At 35.8% G+C, this 15,651-nt stretch overlaps 1 protein-coding gene across 1 annotated transcript; it reads left to right on the forward strand.

Annotated features, from left to right (window-relative positions):
* Positions 1-4,659: 4,659 nt before the first annotated feature.
* On the forward strand, positions 4,660-15,462 carry LOC113494276 (N-acetyltransferase eco-like). The gene is made up of 10 exons (XM_026872545.1): positions 4,660-5,230; positions 6,825-7,892; positions 8,693-9,163; positions 10,591-10,734; positions 12,183-12,287; positions 12,948-13,063; positions 13,468-13,536; positions 13,887-14,054; positions 14,585-14,706; positions 14,963-15,462. The coding sequence occupies exons 1-10, from the start codon at positions 4,969-4,971 to the stop codon at positions 15,165-15,167; spliced, it is 2,730 nt and encodes a 909-aa protein (XP_026728346.1). The 5' UTR covers positions 4,660-4,968; the 3' UTR covers positions 15,168-15,462.
* Positions 15,463-15,651: the final 189 nt, after the last annotated feature.

Consider the following 15,651-nt stretch of genomic DNA (forward strand, 5'->3'; position numbering starts at 1 on the left):
ATACAAAATTTTGTCACAATCATTCATATTTTCCTCTTTTTTTCGTAATCACCATGCAACCAACGGAAACGTCTTAAATCGTCAGCTCATTTACCTTAATGACCGCCATTTTTCGTCGAATTTGCATATAAACCTTGTGACAGACAATACCTATTAAATTTATGTAATTTATAAGGTACTTAGCATAAACACTTGAAAAGAAACCGTATTTGTGTACCTATTTCTAAAGAGCTATAAAAATATTTGATACTTTTGCACGTGCAATAAAGGAACAATAACCTATAAACTTCGATTCAATACTTTGTTGCATAGATATTTAAACCTACACGCGCTATTTAATTGGGTCTAGCTGCTAATTCCTAGATTTTAAAATTGCCTATGCATTGATAGGAATCGGAATTTAAATTACACTATTCGTATTCTCCAAAGCTCTCATCTCAATACAATGATTTCCCAATTATTGTGTTGGAAAAATAACACTTGAGATTGAGTGTCTAAAATTCGGGACGGGGTTGACACTGTGTTGTGTTGACAAACCCGTCCCGAATTTTAAACACCTCCCCCCTTAAAGTATTTAATACTTGTGTCGCGGGGGGTTTCAGTTTCACAAAGTCACAAGCAGAAAGACACCCAGACTCAGGACAAGCATTCGTGGATCACACAAACGCTTCTTACGTGTGGATCAAACAGATTTATTGTGGTGATCTCAACCACTCTAGCTATCCTTGCATTCCTTGCAGTCGTTTGTCAAATGGCCTAGCAAAGGTCTCCCCATTCCTATTCTGTCATAAACCTATCCTGCTCGTACTAGGGATGTTCGAATATTTTTGTCCGCCGACGTGTAAAGAGGAGAGTTGTAAGTTGCGCGTGTTGTGTATACATTGTTGTGTCTGTGAAATTATTGTTCCCGAACGGATTGAGCGGTTTCAATATAGTTGGGATTTCTGAAATTTGTTGACTAAGTCTAAGTATCTTGTTTTTTATTATTGAATGAATTCATCATCTCAGCCTATTGCCGTCCACTGCTGAACGTAGGCCTCCCCCAAAAAGCGCCAACCATCCCGGTTCTGGGCAGCCCGCATCCATCCGCTGCCAGCCACCTTCTTCAAATCATCGGTCCACCGTGCCGCAGGGCGTCCTACACTGCGCTTGCCTAAACGTGGTCTCTACTAAAACACGTGTCTGCTCCATCGACCGTCTGTCTGTCTGCAGACATTGCCGGCCCATTTCCACTTCAGCGTGCTGATTCTGCGAGCAATATCGGTAACTTTGATTCTCTGGCGGATGACTTCGTTACGAATTTTATCCACCAGAGATACCCCGAGCATCGCTCTCTCCATGGCACGCTGAGCAACCTTGAATTTATGGACCAGACCCACGGTGAGTGATTGAATTGAATCTGAGATAAACACGGTCACTAAACTTCATTTAAGGACCGATTCGGACTCAATTTATGTTTATCCAGATGTAGTAATTACACTATAGAGAGGTATAGAGTATGTTTATATGTATCTGAGTATGTTTTTCTCCACTTCACAACCAAATGGCTGGACCAATTTATATGAAATTTGGTGAGAAGGTAGCTGACACCTTAGATTAGCACTTAGGCCTTTATCCGACTCCGGTTATTGACGAAGTCGTATAAATTAGTCGTTTTTGCAGCTAAAACCGACATCCAGGCAGGCAAAGCAGCAAGCAGCAGTTAGTATGGGAAGGTGGGGTAAGACGGGGTAGCGAGGTAAGATGGGGACCCTCCAAAAATATATAATACAGTATTAATTGAAAAGTTATTTTGACGCCATCTAGTCGTATTTATCAGTACTTGTTAGAGTCGCAAAAAGTTTGTTCGAAGGAGCGCACGATTCTTCATGGTAAGTACATTTTTAAAATTTGAAGTGGTTTTATCTAATTATTGAAGCATATAAAGTGCATGACTGTTATAATGTATGATAAACATAATGTGTGACATATTTTTTTTGTTAATTTGTATTTATTTTACTATTGTAAACTCATTAATTCATGCCGGTTTCTTTTGATTTATAACCTCTAAAAATTCAATACAACTTTTAAGTCCAGTTTGGGAAAGATGGGACACTTATGTGGGGCAAGACGGGGTAGGTACCCGATCTTATCCGCTGAGTTGTTATTCAGTTTGTATTGAGATTGCATTCAACATTAACTATTTTTTTATAGTACAGTTCCAAAAACAGTAATGTTGTCATTTCCTGATGCTTAAATGGCTACACCGCCGTAAATCATTTAGCAAACTCTCCACCTCCACCAACTGCTTCAACCTCATGTCTCAAGCAGGCAACAGTAAATGATTATATAGATAATGATGCATTCCATCTGGTTAGCCCGAAAAAGTTAATGCCTTATTCGCGATTCGCCGAAAAAAGACCAAGACAAGTTCGAAGAAGGGGAAAAGCAGCTATTATTACTGCTTTTCTATATAAAAAAGAATGAGAGGAAAACTAAAATAGGTAGAAACTAAAACCACATGTAACAAACAAAAAGTAAATGACAAAAATAACAATAAAGAGAACTTGAAAAACCGAAAAAGCGAAAAGGCACAGAAGAAGAAGATACAGAATGTCTATACTGTCGCGGCTTGTATTCCGATTATCATACTTGTATCACTTATCGTACTTGAGGCAAGTGAGCGCATTGTGTCTGTGCAGGAGTGGAAGACAGCGATGACGAAGCTGAACATATCTGCCCGGTTTGTGAAGATGACGGCGCTTAAATAGTCTATACCCCATCTTACCCCAGGGGTATACCCCATCTTACCCTATAGGTGGGGTAAGATGGGGTGATTCAGTTATTTTTTAAAAGTTTATATTTTTATGAGAAGAACTTATTTTTTTTTGTTTTGACTGATTGTTATTAAAAGAAGAAAGACTGATTATTTAATTAATAAAAGTTCCTACGTTGTGCAATTAAAAAAAATGGGTTTTATTTATGAAATACCTTAAGGTCCCCGTCTTACCCCACCTTCCCCTAATAAATATAATTAAGTAATTATTTTTAGTAATTAGTTACTTGACTCAAGTATACGGCATAATTGTCCATTGTAATGTGTTACATAAGTATGTAGTAGAAGAGAAATAGAAAAATACGCAAGTTTTAGTATGTGTATGTTTGTTATTTCATAGGGCTCAATAGAGTAGATAAATTTTAATTAAATAGTTTGAGAGACGCTGGCAACCTCGATTAACACATATCTATCCTATGCCCACTTCATTGTATCTCCAAAATAACTTGCCTTTATATTGCTGAAAGTATTTTCAAAATCGGTTCACTTGATCCAGAACTTATGCCCAAATATCATCCCCAATTCTATCTCGGTAGATATAAACTGTTACTTTCTGTGAATTTTATACAAAATTCTCGTGTCACAGTGAACGTAATTTAGCTCCTAAACTCCTTGACCGATTCTCATGAAATTTTGTGTACTGATTTAGTCTGAGAATTGGACAACATCTATTTTTCATTCCCCTAAATGTTTTTTTTTGCACCATGACAAAACAATGTTTGCTGGGTCAGCTAGTACTTGTATAAATATTTAATTTTATGTTTTAATAACATATTACTGGCTAGTGAGTCCGCCGAGGTTGTATACTGATTAAGTCGTCTTATTTCCTTATGACATCTGACCTGTGTTGAAAACGGCGCTAGTAATGGGGAATATGCATGATTTTTTTTTTATTTTTTATATGTTTCTACTAGTTATTACATTACCAAACATACAAATATCACGTCCAAAATATAAACTATTATGCAAAAAATTAAATATTAAAATCGCGATCAATTTAAACGCGGCCATTTTGGCGCGCTTGCTCGTGACGTCACCATTACACGAGTTCGATGTCAACAGCAAAGTGATTGGTTTACAAAATTACCAAAAAATAAATAAAGTGAGTGAATATCGACTTAATTACCATGGATACAATACAATAACAATTATTCCTCCAAAAAGAAACCATACAAATAGCTTGTTGACAGCAGACGTCTCGTGTAAAACTGACGTCACGTTTTGTTCCACCAATAGTGTTGCGTTTCGAAAATTTGCGCGGTAATTTCAAAACAGCCACTTTTTGATGATTAAATTTCATTATTAAATTAAAATAAATTCTAAAAATAATTGTATAGTGTGTTTTCAGTAGCAATAAATATTACAAAAAAAAATATTTTGTCCATATTTAAGTCACGTGCATATTCCCCATTATATAGAGTTACTAATTATTCTGGTAGGTAAGTATGTAGACACAATAAACTTGAATAGTGTTATTAAGATAATTTTATGACCTTAAGGTGTAGTTTTAATCATGGGTTTGGGTTTCATTAACAATTACCTGTTATAATAAGTCTCAATTAAAATATGATATTGAAAATTTTAATAAACCAAAATTTAACATGAGCTTAATGAAAACTGACATCTTTTTTATTGTCATGTCATCATTACTTCACCTATCACCCATTGGATCACTTATTTATTAAATACTAAATTTAAATTATTAATTGAAGTGAATTAAGGATAGTGCAACTTTAACTTTTATTTATATTTTCTTGCTCACAATGCAATGAAAGTCAAGAAATATTGCAATTTTATTTTTATTTTTAAGCGAAAATAATATTATTACTGCATATTAACAATATTTTTTAATGGCAACACCGCCACATGACAGGTGTTTACGCGCCAAACAACAATGGTTGCTTGCTAACGTTTCGATAGGAGCTTTTGGGTGCACGTTTTTTGATGCAATTTACAAATTTCTTTATCTAAATACTTGTGTGTCAGTTAATTCAACGTTTATTTACAATATATTCACTACAATATGTAGTATTGCTGTCGTAAAGTTGTCAAAAACTGTATTAAGTAGTGAAGCTAGGTCACCGATACATTAGGAGTGCAGTGTCCTATTCCATGTTTTATTGTTAATTAAGGTCAGTTATTGCGTCGGAGAAATGGCCACGACGACTCCGAGGCGTTCTACGCGGCTTCCTTACACTCACACGCCAAAAATGTCTGAGCGTAAGAAGGGGTTATTTCAATGTGAGGAGATGCCATCGCGGGAGTCGTTAACGACGCATCGGAAGCTGCCGGTGGTGGACAGCGAGAGCGACAGCGAGGAGTGTGACCTCGGCATCATCAGCACCCTGGACTCGAGCAGCTCTGGAGACGAAAATGACCAGAATGTTCCTAAGACGCCGGAGCGAAACTTGTGGCGTAAGTTTTTATGACATTACTTCAACGTTTGTTTTTACTTAAGAAATTCTTATTAACAGTGACACTACACGATCATTATTTAACTGAGGGTCATAATAACCATGTGTTTTAACCTTTCATTGTGAAATACACCTCCAAGGTTCCCAGTTAACCTTGTAGTTTTTACTAATTTATGTCCTCACTGTTTTGTATTCTGCACTAGACATAGAAATAATGTTAATGCAATAAACAAAGACTTAATGCTAAAAGAACTTATATTAATCTCTTATTGCTATAACAATAATGTATTAGATAGTAAAACTGGGAATTGAGAAAACAATCTCTTCCTCTATAGGTACTGCATGATAATTCACTGTTTGCATTAAAAACAGAGCATTTCAAAAATGGAACATGCTAATAGAAAATCTTACTTATTTAGCAGCCTGTATCACTATTTTGAATTCAGAATATAATCAATGTATATGTTTTTTTTATTAATGACCAGTGTCTTTACAGAACAAAGGTTTGGCTTTATTGTTGAAGACTTGTTACAACTTGTTTCAATTTCATTGACCTAATTATTTTCATTTCTAACAAAGTACTTGTAACTGTGTAAAAAGATCTGTTGCTAAGCGAAAAAAAAAAATACATTTTGTTATTTGTAATTTTAGGTATGTTACCATTAGAGTTTTTAATGAGCAACATTGGTATCTTGCTTTTAAGTCTTGTAGATACTGGTTACCCAGTCTATTTTTTAATCAACTTGGGCTCTTTGTTTGGCACTGCAGTGTAGAGCCCTGGTTAATAGAAAATATTCAATCATACTCCATAACCATTCATAACTTATTATATCAAAATGGTACAAGATCCTAATTATTTAGTCTTAAAAATCAGTCTGAATATTCCTAATCAAACTAAGACCTACTTTGCATAAACTTTGACAATGATTAACATTCATTAGAGTCAGAATGTCATTGACAGATAAGTTATCAAGCCTAAAACATTTTAATTATTCATTGCTTTATGTCATGTAAAGTATATTTACTGAGAGAAATATGTCAAACAAATTTTGCAGACGCATATAATTGACTGTTTGTCAATCTTAAAAATTGGCTCAACAATAATCTGCTAAATAGTTTTTTTAATAAATTGTTTAAAGATGTTAAAGCAACTCTAAGAAAAAGCAATGTATATGCAAGTCTTATGTATTTTAAATTGAATTATTGAGACTATACTTAAGTTAATAAAAAAAATATATATGCTGACTTTGAAAATTGGAATGACACAGTTGACAATGGTTTTATCATACAAGAACTGCTTGCTAGCAAATTCATTTATAACAGTTACACTTCTGACCCAAATTACTTCCTAATAGTACTGTATAAATTATATTTTTACAGAGTAATTTTTAGTTCCATAATTAATATGAAAAGTTTATTACTTAAGTGTTAACATATTATTATACTTAATTTATGCATAATAAAAGTATTTGCATAACACCAAAGAACAATAAAGCATTGTATTATTGTATTCAAATCAATACATAAATCATAATAATAATTAAGAAAATTACAGTCATTTGCATTATTTATTTAAGTTGCATTTTACTTTGCAGATGAAACGAGGAGTCAAACTAGGAAGCTTTTGAAAGAAACAAATGATTTGAAGAACTTTATAAAGTCACCATTTACTTTGAAGAAGTACCAGCAATACTCTTGTTCGGACTCAAAATGTACTGGTTCATTGTCGACGCCGACCACGCCACACCTTATACACCATCCGGGGACGCCGTCGTCTACGCACTCCTGTGCCAGCGCGCACACCACTTCCTCCACCTCGAGCAGAGCCCGCAAGAGCCTGGCCAGCCTCATTGCAGACACAGAGAGCTGCAGCAGCTCCCTCAAAGACCTAAACTTCGATACCGACTCAGGAACAGACTCGAAAGAGAATACGCCAACGAAATGCGTAAGGAGATCAAGCAGAAGACACAAACTCACCCCAAAACTACAAAGTTTTAAGGGTGTTCTTCTAGAACAGAAGAAAAATATATCTCCTATGAAAACTGCTGTAGTTTGCTTGACGAAGATGGATATGAGCAGTATGCTTTCCCCCACGCAGATGCTGAAAACCCCTCACAACACTACCGGCGCGGGAGCTTCGCCCCCGAAGCTGGGGCACAACCGTCGCTCAGTTGTAGAGATTGACGAGAGTCCTGAATCCGCTTGTGATAGCGAGAAGAGTCATAAACGACTCCGGAATGACAGTCTGACAGAGCATGGACCACATTCCAAATACCCTAGACTGGAAAACGCTCCTAAAGCTCGCTTATCGCTTTTCAATAGTGACAGGCTGAAAGAAATACTGTCGGCAAAGTCTTTCTATGGGAAGAGTAATCCGGAGCTAAATGTTAGCGTTACTGCAAAGATATCGAGTGCCATCGAAGTGAGTGCGAATAAACGACTGAGGCACTCACAGTCCTATAGACGCAAGAGGAAACCAGGCCAGATCAATTCTGGAGTCAGGCATCGCATTAGAAAGCCGAAACACCTTAAAAATAAGGCGCATAAGGTCTTGAATGCCTCGGCTAGCAATGCTTCGGTATTGAACAGCACTGTGAAATCTAACGTTAGTATGACAGACACTTCGATGTTAAGTCAGAACTCTTCGCAGGAGCTTGTAACTGGTAAGTAATTTTATGTTAATATGCAAAAAGGTGCGAAATTTCGTATATTTATGCTCTGCTCACATTTTCTCATGAATAAAATGAGTTTTGGTTGCTTTTGCATATTTATGTGTTAGGTATGTTTTTATGCATCAAGATAAGTCAAATGCAAAAAGGTGGGATTCTGTTAAAAAATAATGATGATATATCTATATTCCCTCTGCATACAAACTTAAAGTTAGAAAGAATTAGATGTAATCATTTTATATAAAATTCAAAATATGCGGTTTTCATTTGTTTTGCTATTCAAGGTATTATTTTGTTTGTTTCAAGTTTACAATAAAAACAATTCCCACGTTTCTTGCCAGTTTTGTTGCATTCTTAATTTAAATAAAGTATCTCATCAAAAAGTGGGTTAATATAAAAAGTCTTGATAACAATAGTATTTAAATTATATTCCGTAATCTTTGTATTTTCACTTTGTAATTTTGTTAGTGTGTCAGTAGACCTGTTTTCCTTTTCTCAGTTGAGAAACATCACAATACTACGGAAAACAAACAATTTTGTAGCTAAATCGCAATTTAATTAATATTCAAAGAGACTTTTTAAATAGCTCTATTTTGGCAAATGCAAGAGAAAACTATTACTGTTTTCAATCCAGTTTTCTCTTTTGACTTCCAATACCCAGAGGATGATACTACATAGATAGCATAAAACATTTATCTTTATGTCATTTAAACCTATAATGTAGTACTAGAGACAAGAATCCAGAAACAAAAGCTTTATTACTAGGTACTACAATTTTACAAATATTTATACAGATAAAGCAGACCCCTTCGATAAGGAGAAGCAAACAATCGAAGCACTCCTAAGCCAATGGACGGAAGACGAAGTACCAGAGGATGAACTGACTACACCAAGACCAGAACTACCTTGCTTCAATAGCACAGTCATAGAAGAAACCAGACAAATCTTCCAACCAGTAACCGCTGTACCAGTCAACATAGCCACACTACCACAAGACTCAGAAGCAGTCATCGTTGAGCTAGGAGCTCAGACAAACAAACAGATACCTGAAGTATCTTTGACAACTTTGCCTGAAACCACTTTGGGTACTTTGACAACTTTGCCCGAAAGTCCATTGACTTGTACTGTGCCTCAAGCAAGTGATGTGGTGATGGCTGATGTTGATGGTCATGTGACAACTCATGGTGAAATACCGAAGACCGGAGAGTTTCTGCCGGTTGAAGGAGGATACATACTTGTTGAAGAGAATGCTGATGGGGGCGCAGGTAAATATTTAAGCATTTTAAAATCTTTGACCTACTACTAGAGGCCTACTACTTTTTGTTGCGGGAATGCTCTATTCGGCACTGCGGAGTTAAGGACCTCTCGTTTACAACTCCAACAGTAAACTGGAGGTAAATACTAAATTCTGTATTCATTACCTACTTTTGCCATTTGCTTTGCCCGTATGATTGTCGATTTAGACGTCGAAAACTCATGTCTTTAAATTCGAATAGTTTACAGAAATCAAAAAGAAAAGTGCAATAAAACAGTTTTATGATCTATTTTTGAGTCACAAGCTAGTTTATGAAATTAGCTTTAGCATGAAAGACAAAGGTATACGTCAGCATTTCAATTATAAAATCGTTTCAATAATTCTTTAATCGTTACAAAACGATGCCTAATTTATATAAGAAAAATACAGGAACACACAACATTGTAAACTTTTAACTAACATTAAATTACAAAAAAAAATAGTTATTATATAACCGCAGTACACGGTAACTGTAAGTGACCTTTACTTAACTGAAATAAAACTGGTTTAACAGCAATAGATAGAATATTAATGTTGACAGCTGGTTTCAACCCTTATTATAACGGAAGGGGTTAGAAACACCTGTACCAACTTATATACTGGTTTTAACTTATTATGAAGTAAACGGAATATACGTTGCATTTATTATCGTGAATAGGAAAAGAAATATTAGTTTTAAGTATCTATTATTATTTTATGACACCTTTTAATCCAGACCTCGGCATAATTGACATTAACTAGAATAATTTTCGATCAAAGTCCTAAAGAAAACAGACATTTCTTTTCTATAGAAAAACGACTCCCGCACTTAAGAGTTAAATCCTTGTGTCGCGGGACATTTCACAAGCATTCAGTCATATACACAAAGACACAAGTGCTTTAATATAACAACTGTTGCTACTGATGTCTGCGAAACTAGGAGTCCTGTCCGTAGAGTAGGAAGACTGGTCAGGGGTCAAGTTTTATCCCTTCAGACTACTTCTTTGTCATTTAAATTATTCTCAACAACGTCGTGCCCGTGACTTCGTCTGCGCAGAGTTAATATCCCGAATAAGTAATATTCGCATCGAAAAAAAATAAGATAGAAGCGTGGAATGAATTTGTAATAATTGTAGGATCTTCTATCAACTGTGATTATTAAAATCTTTCTTAAATATAAGTCGCTATTTAGACGATAAATTGCAACATAATTGAAGCAAATAAAACTCGTTATTATCTTACATAAAGGATTAAAACATTACCATTAAAAAGTACTTTAGTTCGAATTGTTCTTATATAAATTTAAAGGACGTCTTTATATCGAACTGTCTCTAATATTACGTAATTAAAATAAACCTCGAAACTTTTTTATTTATGGTTAAAGTTTATTAACAATTACTTTACATTATTTGTCCTCAGCACAAGAAGAACTCACAGACTTGGACGAGATAGAACGGGAGCTCCGAATGCTTGACGAACAGATTCTCAAGATGGCAGAGTCTAACAATATCAATGCAGAAGCAGTGCTAGCTTCCACAGAGACTGCTGTGCCACCTGTTACTGGTACGTAGAATTACTTTAACTTTTTTACCTTATCCATCCTCAGTGGCGTAGCGATGGGGGTACAGACCGCTCTGGGCGCCGATATCAGGAGGGAGAAGTTCCGCGCGCGAACAAAACAGAAACAAACAAAAATTTATCGAGCTGTTTTTAGATTCCTACTTTGGGCGCCAAGGTGTGAATCCCCGGGCGACGGTGCTTATCCTTGTACGGTTTTCTTCTTTTTATCATCTTACTGGCCTTTTTGTCGAAGGGGAAAGTTATTGCTTTTAAGTTATGCCAAAGGTACAAGGTAGAGGTGTTTTGAACTGGCGCATATTATAACCACGTTGGCCCCGACCTTGCCTTTGATATAACTGTGGGGTTGCTTGCATAATTGGGTATTTTGGAAAGTTATACATTCTATTCGTGTTTTAAGCTTTAACTGTAGGGAATTGACAGTTGCATTCGTTTTTGCTTGTTAAAAGCCGGCCACCCAATTTCCAGTGTCACAGAAATTCTTACTATTCACACATTGCCTATATATTATTATCAACCTATCCGTCCGTCGTCAGAAGCGCATGAAAACATAACTATTTCCCGCAGTAAATAATTAAATATCTGGAAAATTATAACTTATGAACGGCAATTAAAATTGTCGGATGTGCAAGTAATAAAAAACTAATATTTATGTTGGAATCGGCCTCGTTAATGAAATCACGGCCAAGAAAGCTAATTAAACAATAAACTATAATATTGTTATATTAAAATTGACTATAATTATCTTTTCTGTAAAAGCTTGTTAAGTTTTAATGTGCCATTGTTAGTTTGTACAAGGTCGATATTATTACATGGAAATTGTCTCTTATTGTCTCATCGTATGTGTTTATTATGTGTTTGTAACATTGTAACGAATTTTATAAACACTTTGAATAGTTAATTTTAGTATTCATATATTTATATTAAGCACGTTAAAACGATTGTACGATAAAAGTTTGATTCGATTCCGTTGTAAAGTTCGATTTGTTACTAAAAAAGCGACATTATTTTAATATATAGATTACCGAGTCATCACCACGTCAAACTCACTGTGCGTCACACGTCACAGGTTCGAGCCTCGCGTAGGACAAGCATTTAATTGATACACGAATGCTTGTCCTGAGTCTGAGTGTCTTTATGCATGTGACTTGAATGTTGATAAAAACCTCGTAAAAGTGAGGGAGACGTTTAAAATATCGTTTTATTGCCGAAATGAATAAGTCGCCATTTATTCGCGCTTATTTAAAATCTTTTATTATAATTTTTTGTAAGATAAGAAGCAAAGCAAAGCTCAGCAAATTGAATATATGACGTCATTTTCCAGTTGTTTATCAACTAAAACACGTTTTTTAAGGGTTTAGTATAAATACACTTTCATTGACACTTTAGTGTTATATTAGAGAAAATGAAACTTATTAATATTATGCTTTCAGATGTATCAGCAGTAACTGAAACGGAGATCACCAAGACTGACAAACCGAAGCTGTTTCCCATTTTTGACAAGCCTAACACTGGCATTGCCACGCCAGGCACTAAAGGTATGTATTGATTTACCACCGACTCAAAGAGAAGGTCGTTCTCAAGTCGTTCGAAAACGTTTTAATCTCGGCCCGGCCGTATCGGCTCATGATTAAGTACTCCGGTTGGGTCCGAAACTAGTCGGGTAAACCCGAAAAATACTCGTGAGTAAACCGTAGAATCACTGAACTACTATATTTGTTCTAAAGTAAGAATTAAGACTGCTGATGCAGTGTCCAGCAACGCGATCTAAGAGACATGAGCGATCAAAACAAGTAATAGAAATGCACGCATGTGACTACACTGTACAGTGCATATCACTAGCGATTCCTGATTCGTTTGATGTATCTTACCACCTGTTCTAGATATTGTTTTGTAGGAAGCTTAAATGCGATGTAAGGATGTTTGTACTCCTGCACGCAAAAACCAATGAAAAGATTTAAACGAAACTGGTAAACAGGTAGTTTATACCCAGGATTAACTCATAGCACAATGAGTTATTGAGATTTACCCCGATTTTATGTTCTTAGGTACGGGCTTCGATATTAGGTACGGGCCGTTTACTAACTAATCTAAAGCAAACATATTTATTAGATTCAAGCTTGAGTACAGCACATTACAAACCACCGAAGTCGTCAGTTATTTATCTATTGTTACATATTGTTTTCTCTTGTATACAGGTTCAGACAGGAACGGTAAGAAGCTGATTAAGACCGGCGACGACCAGTACGTCATCGACGCGGGACAGAAGAAGTTCGGCGCCACACAGTGCACCGAGTGTGGGACTATCTATCAGGTAAACAGTTATAGGCATTTATTTTTCTCGAAGTTAAAGCGAACTCTGACCAGGAGACATACACGACGCACAACACGCAACACCATCTAGTCTCAAACGAATCACAGCTTGTATAATTAGTACTAGACAACTAATAAACATACTTAGACTTATGTTTTCAAATACATAATCATTATAGTCATCACAGTATCACACAAACATTTGTTCTGGCTAGTAACCGAACCCCTGTCTGATTCACTTTGTGACTTTCATATTTATGATACCTGTTCTGACTGAAAGATGTAATGGTTATTGTGTGGGAGCCCCTTACTTCTAATGTAAGTGAATTATTGAAAATTTAAACCTAACTAGTGTTTAGGAGAAAATGAATAGACAAAATTGATTAACTTATTATTAATTAACAGATCGGCGACCCACAAGACGAGCACGACCACTTGGTGCACCACAATGCCACTGATGTCCTAAGGTTTAATGTAAGTAATTAAATTTATTAATAATTTTTATTCAAATAAAAGTATTAATATTATTTTGCGGAATCTCTGACTCCTGCGCTAGGTTGTAACCTGTGTTACAGGAGTCAGTGTCTTCTCGCAGTTGTTTTACACAGATATCATACAATTTTCGTTACACATTAAGTTGTTGTTTCAACTATCAGTTGTTGTTTCAAGTATCAGTTTTTATCCAACACAATATGACTCTTAGCTTAAAGCTCACGCCAATGTAGTAACGACATAAGTATTTCACGTTTTTTCCTTCAGAACAACAAAAATAATCTTTATTTTCTTTAAAGTAACCGAAATAATCTTTACATTCTGTATTCCAGGGTTTCAAAGACGAGCGCATAGTGGACAGATCGGGTACAGCCCGTTGTATCCGTATCCGCGGCGGCGAGCCAGCCTGGAGGAAGGTGGACCAGCTGCTCAGCAGAGTGGTACACCCACAGCTGGGCTACGGGAACGAACTGCCGAAAGACCAGATACATTGCTACACTGTGAGTTATCACTACTAGATATTGGGCTGTATTTAGTTGCTCTCGCTGAACCATCGTGAAATCAAACGATTACAGTTAAATACGCACTATCAAATAATTTCAGAGTTGCCCAGAGCATGCGACGGACATATCGAGGGGTCTAAGCATATTTTGTTCTTTAAAAGTCCGAAATTATATTCATGCCACCATACCTTTAGCGTTTGTTGCTTATTCCGCCCTTATTAGAAAGTTAAGTAAACACAAGAGAAATTCTAATTTCAAGCCAAATTAATCCTACTGATATTATAAATACAAGAGTTTGTATGTATGGATGTTTGTTTATCCTTCATGCAATAACCACTGATCGGATTTAGACGAAACTTGGACACAGATAGTTTTTAAGTTTTTATACGAGTTTAACACGTATGATAGTTTTATCCTGATTTATGTTCACGTGGGAACATTTGCGACAGCAGCAGCAACTGTTAAATGTTTTTACGAAGAATTATCCGGATACAATAAAGTTCTTAATCAAAACCAACCCTTTTCAGGCATACCTATACATAGACAAGAAGCAGATTCTAGGGTGTCTGATAGTGGAACCCAAGGTGCGCGCGTTCAAGCTGATCCCCGGTGACCCTGACTGCTGCAGTGTGGAGGACTACCCTGTCAAGTAAGTACCTCAGAAAAGTATATATAGCACGAAAATAATGTACACTGATCACAGTGATCACAAATTTGATATTTAGGTACATACCAAATTCAAGTGAAATATTGATAATTGTCTTACCTGATAATCAACTACAAATTAGTCCGCATTATTTCATTTTTCTATTTCATGTAGCCAAGATAATGTAACGTTTTTCTATTCGGCTCTGTTTTACTACCTATTTAAACATCATAATTAATGTTTATTTCAATATTCTCAGATGCGGTATCTCTCGAATATGGACTCACATCAACCACAGAAGGCGCGGTATCGCGGCTCGCCTGCTCAACTGCGCGCGCGTGTCCTTCCTCTACGGCGTAGCGCTACGAGCCTCCGACGTAGCCTTCAGCGCGCCTACAGAGGCTGGCAAAGCCTTCGCCACGAAATACTGCGGAACACCGAACTTCTATGTCTATCTAGACTAAAAAACTAAGTGCCAAGTGAAAATAGAACTTATTAAGGTGATATAAGGTCTCTTGTGCTTTAGACAGTGTAATTTTGTATTTTTGAGGAATTAGTGAACTAAGCTACCTCAAAATGAAGTGTTGAACGTCATTAGTATAAGCTACTTACTTAAGTGTTAAGGTACTGCCAAGTGCATTGGATGCAAGCATTCCTAATTTTAAAGTAGGGTACTGTGAATATTATATGAAGTAACTGTTACGACAGTTTTGTAATTGTGAATGTGTTCTTGTTATTAATTGTATATGCAGAAAAAAACAGACATTTGAAAATAATTAAGGTTCAAAAGAAGGTCAGTTTTTATCTTCTTTTTGTTGTAATAAACCTTTTTTAAATTGCATGACAAGCTCAGTCTGCATATACAAATATTAATAGCTAGTTGTAAGTTTTAAAAACATTATTTTGATACATACTTTTTCAAGAAATTAAATATAGAAATTAAGATGT

The sequence above is a fragment of the Trichoplusia ni genome, chromosome 5, assembly GCF_003590095.1.
Source record: "Trichoplusia ni isolate ovarian cell line Hi5 chromosome 5, tn1, whole genome shotgun sequence".
In the NCBI taxonomy this organism is placed as follows: domain Eukaryota; kingdom Metazoa; phylum Arthropoda; class Insecta; order Lepidoptera; family Noctuidae; genus Trichoplusia; species Trichoplusia ni.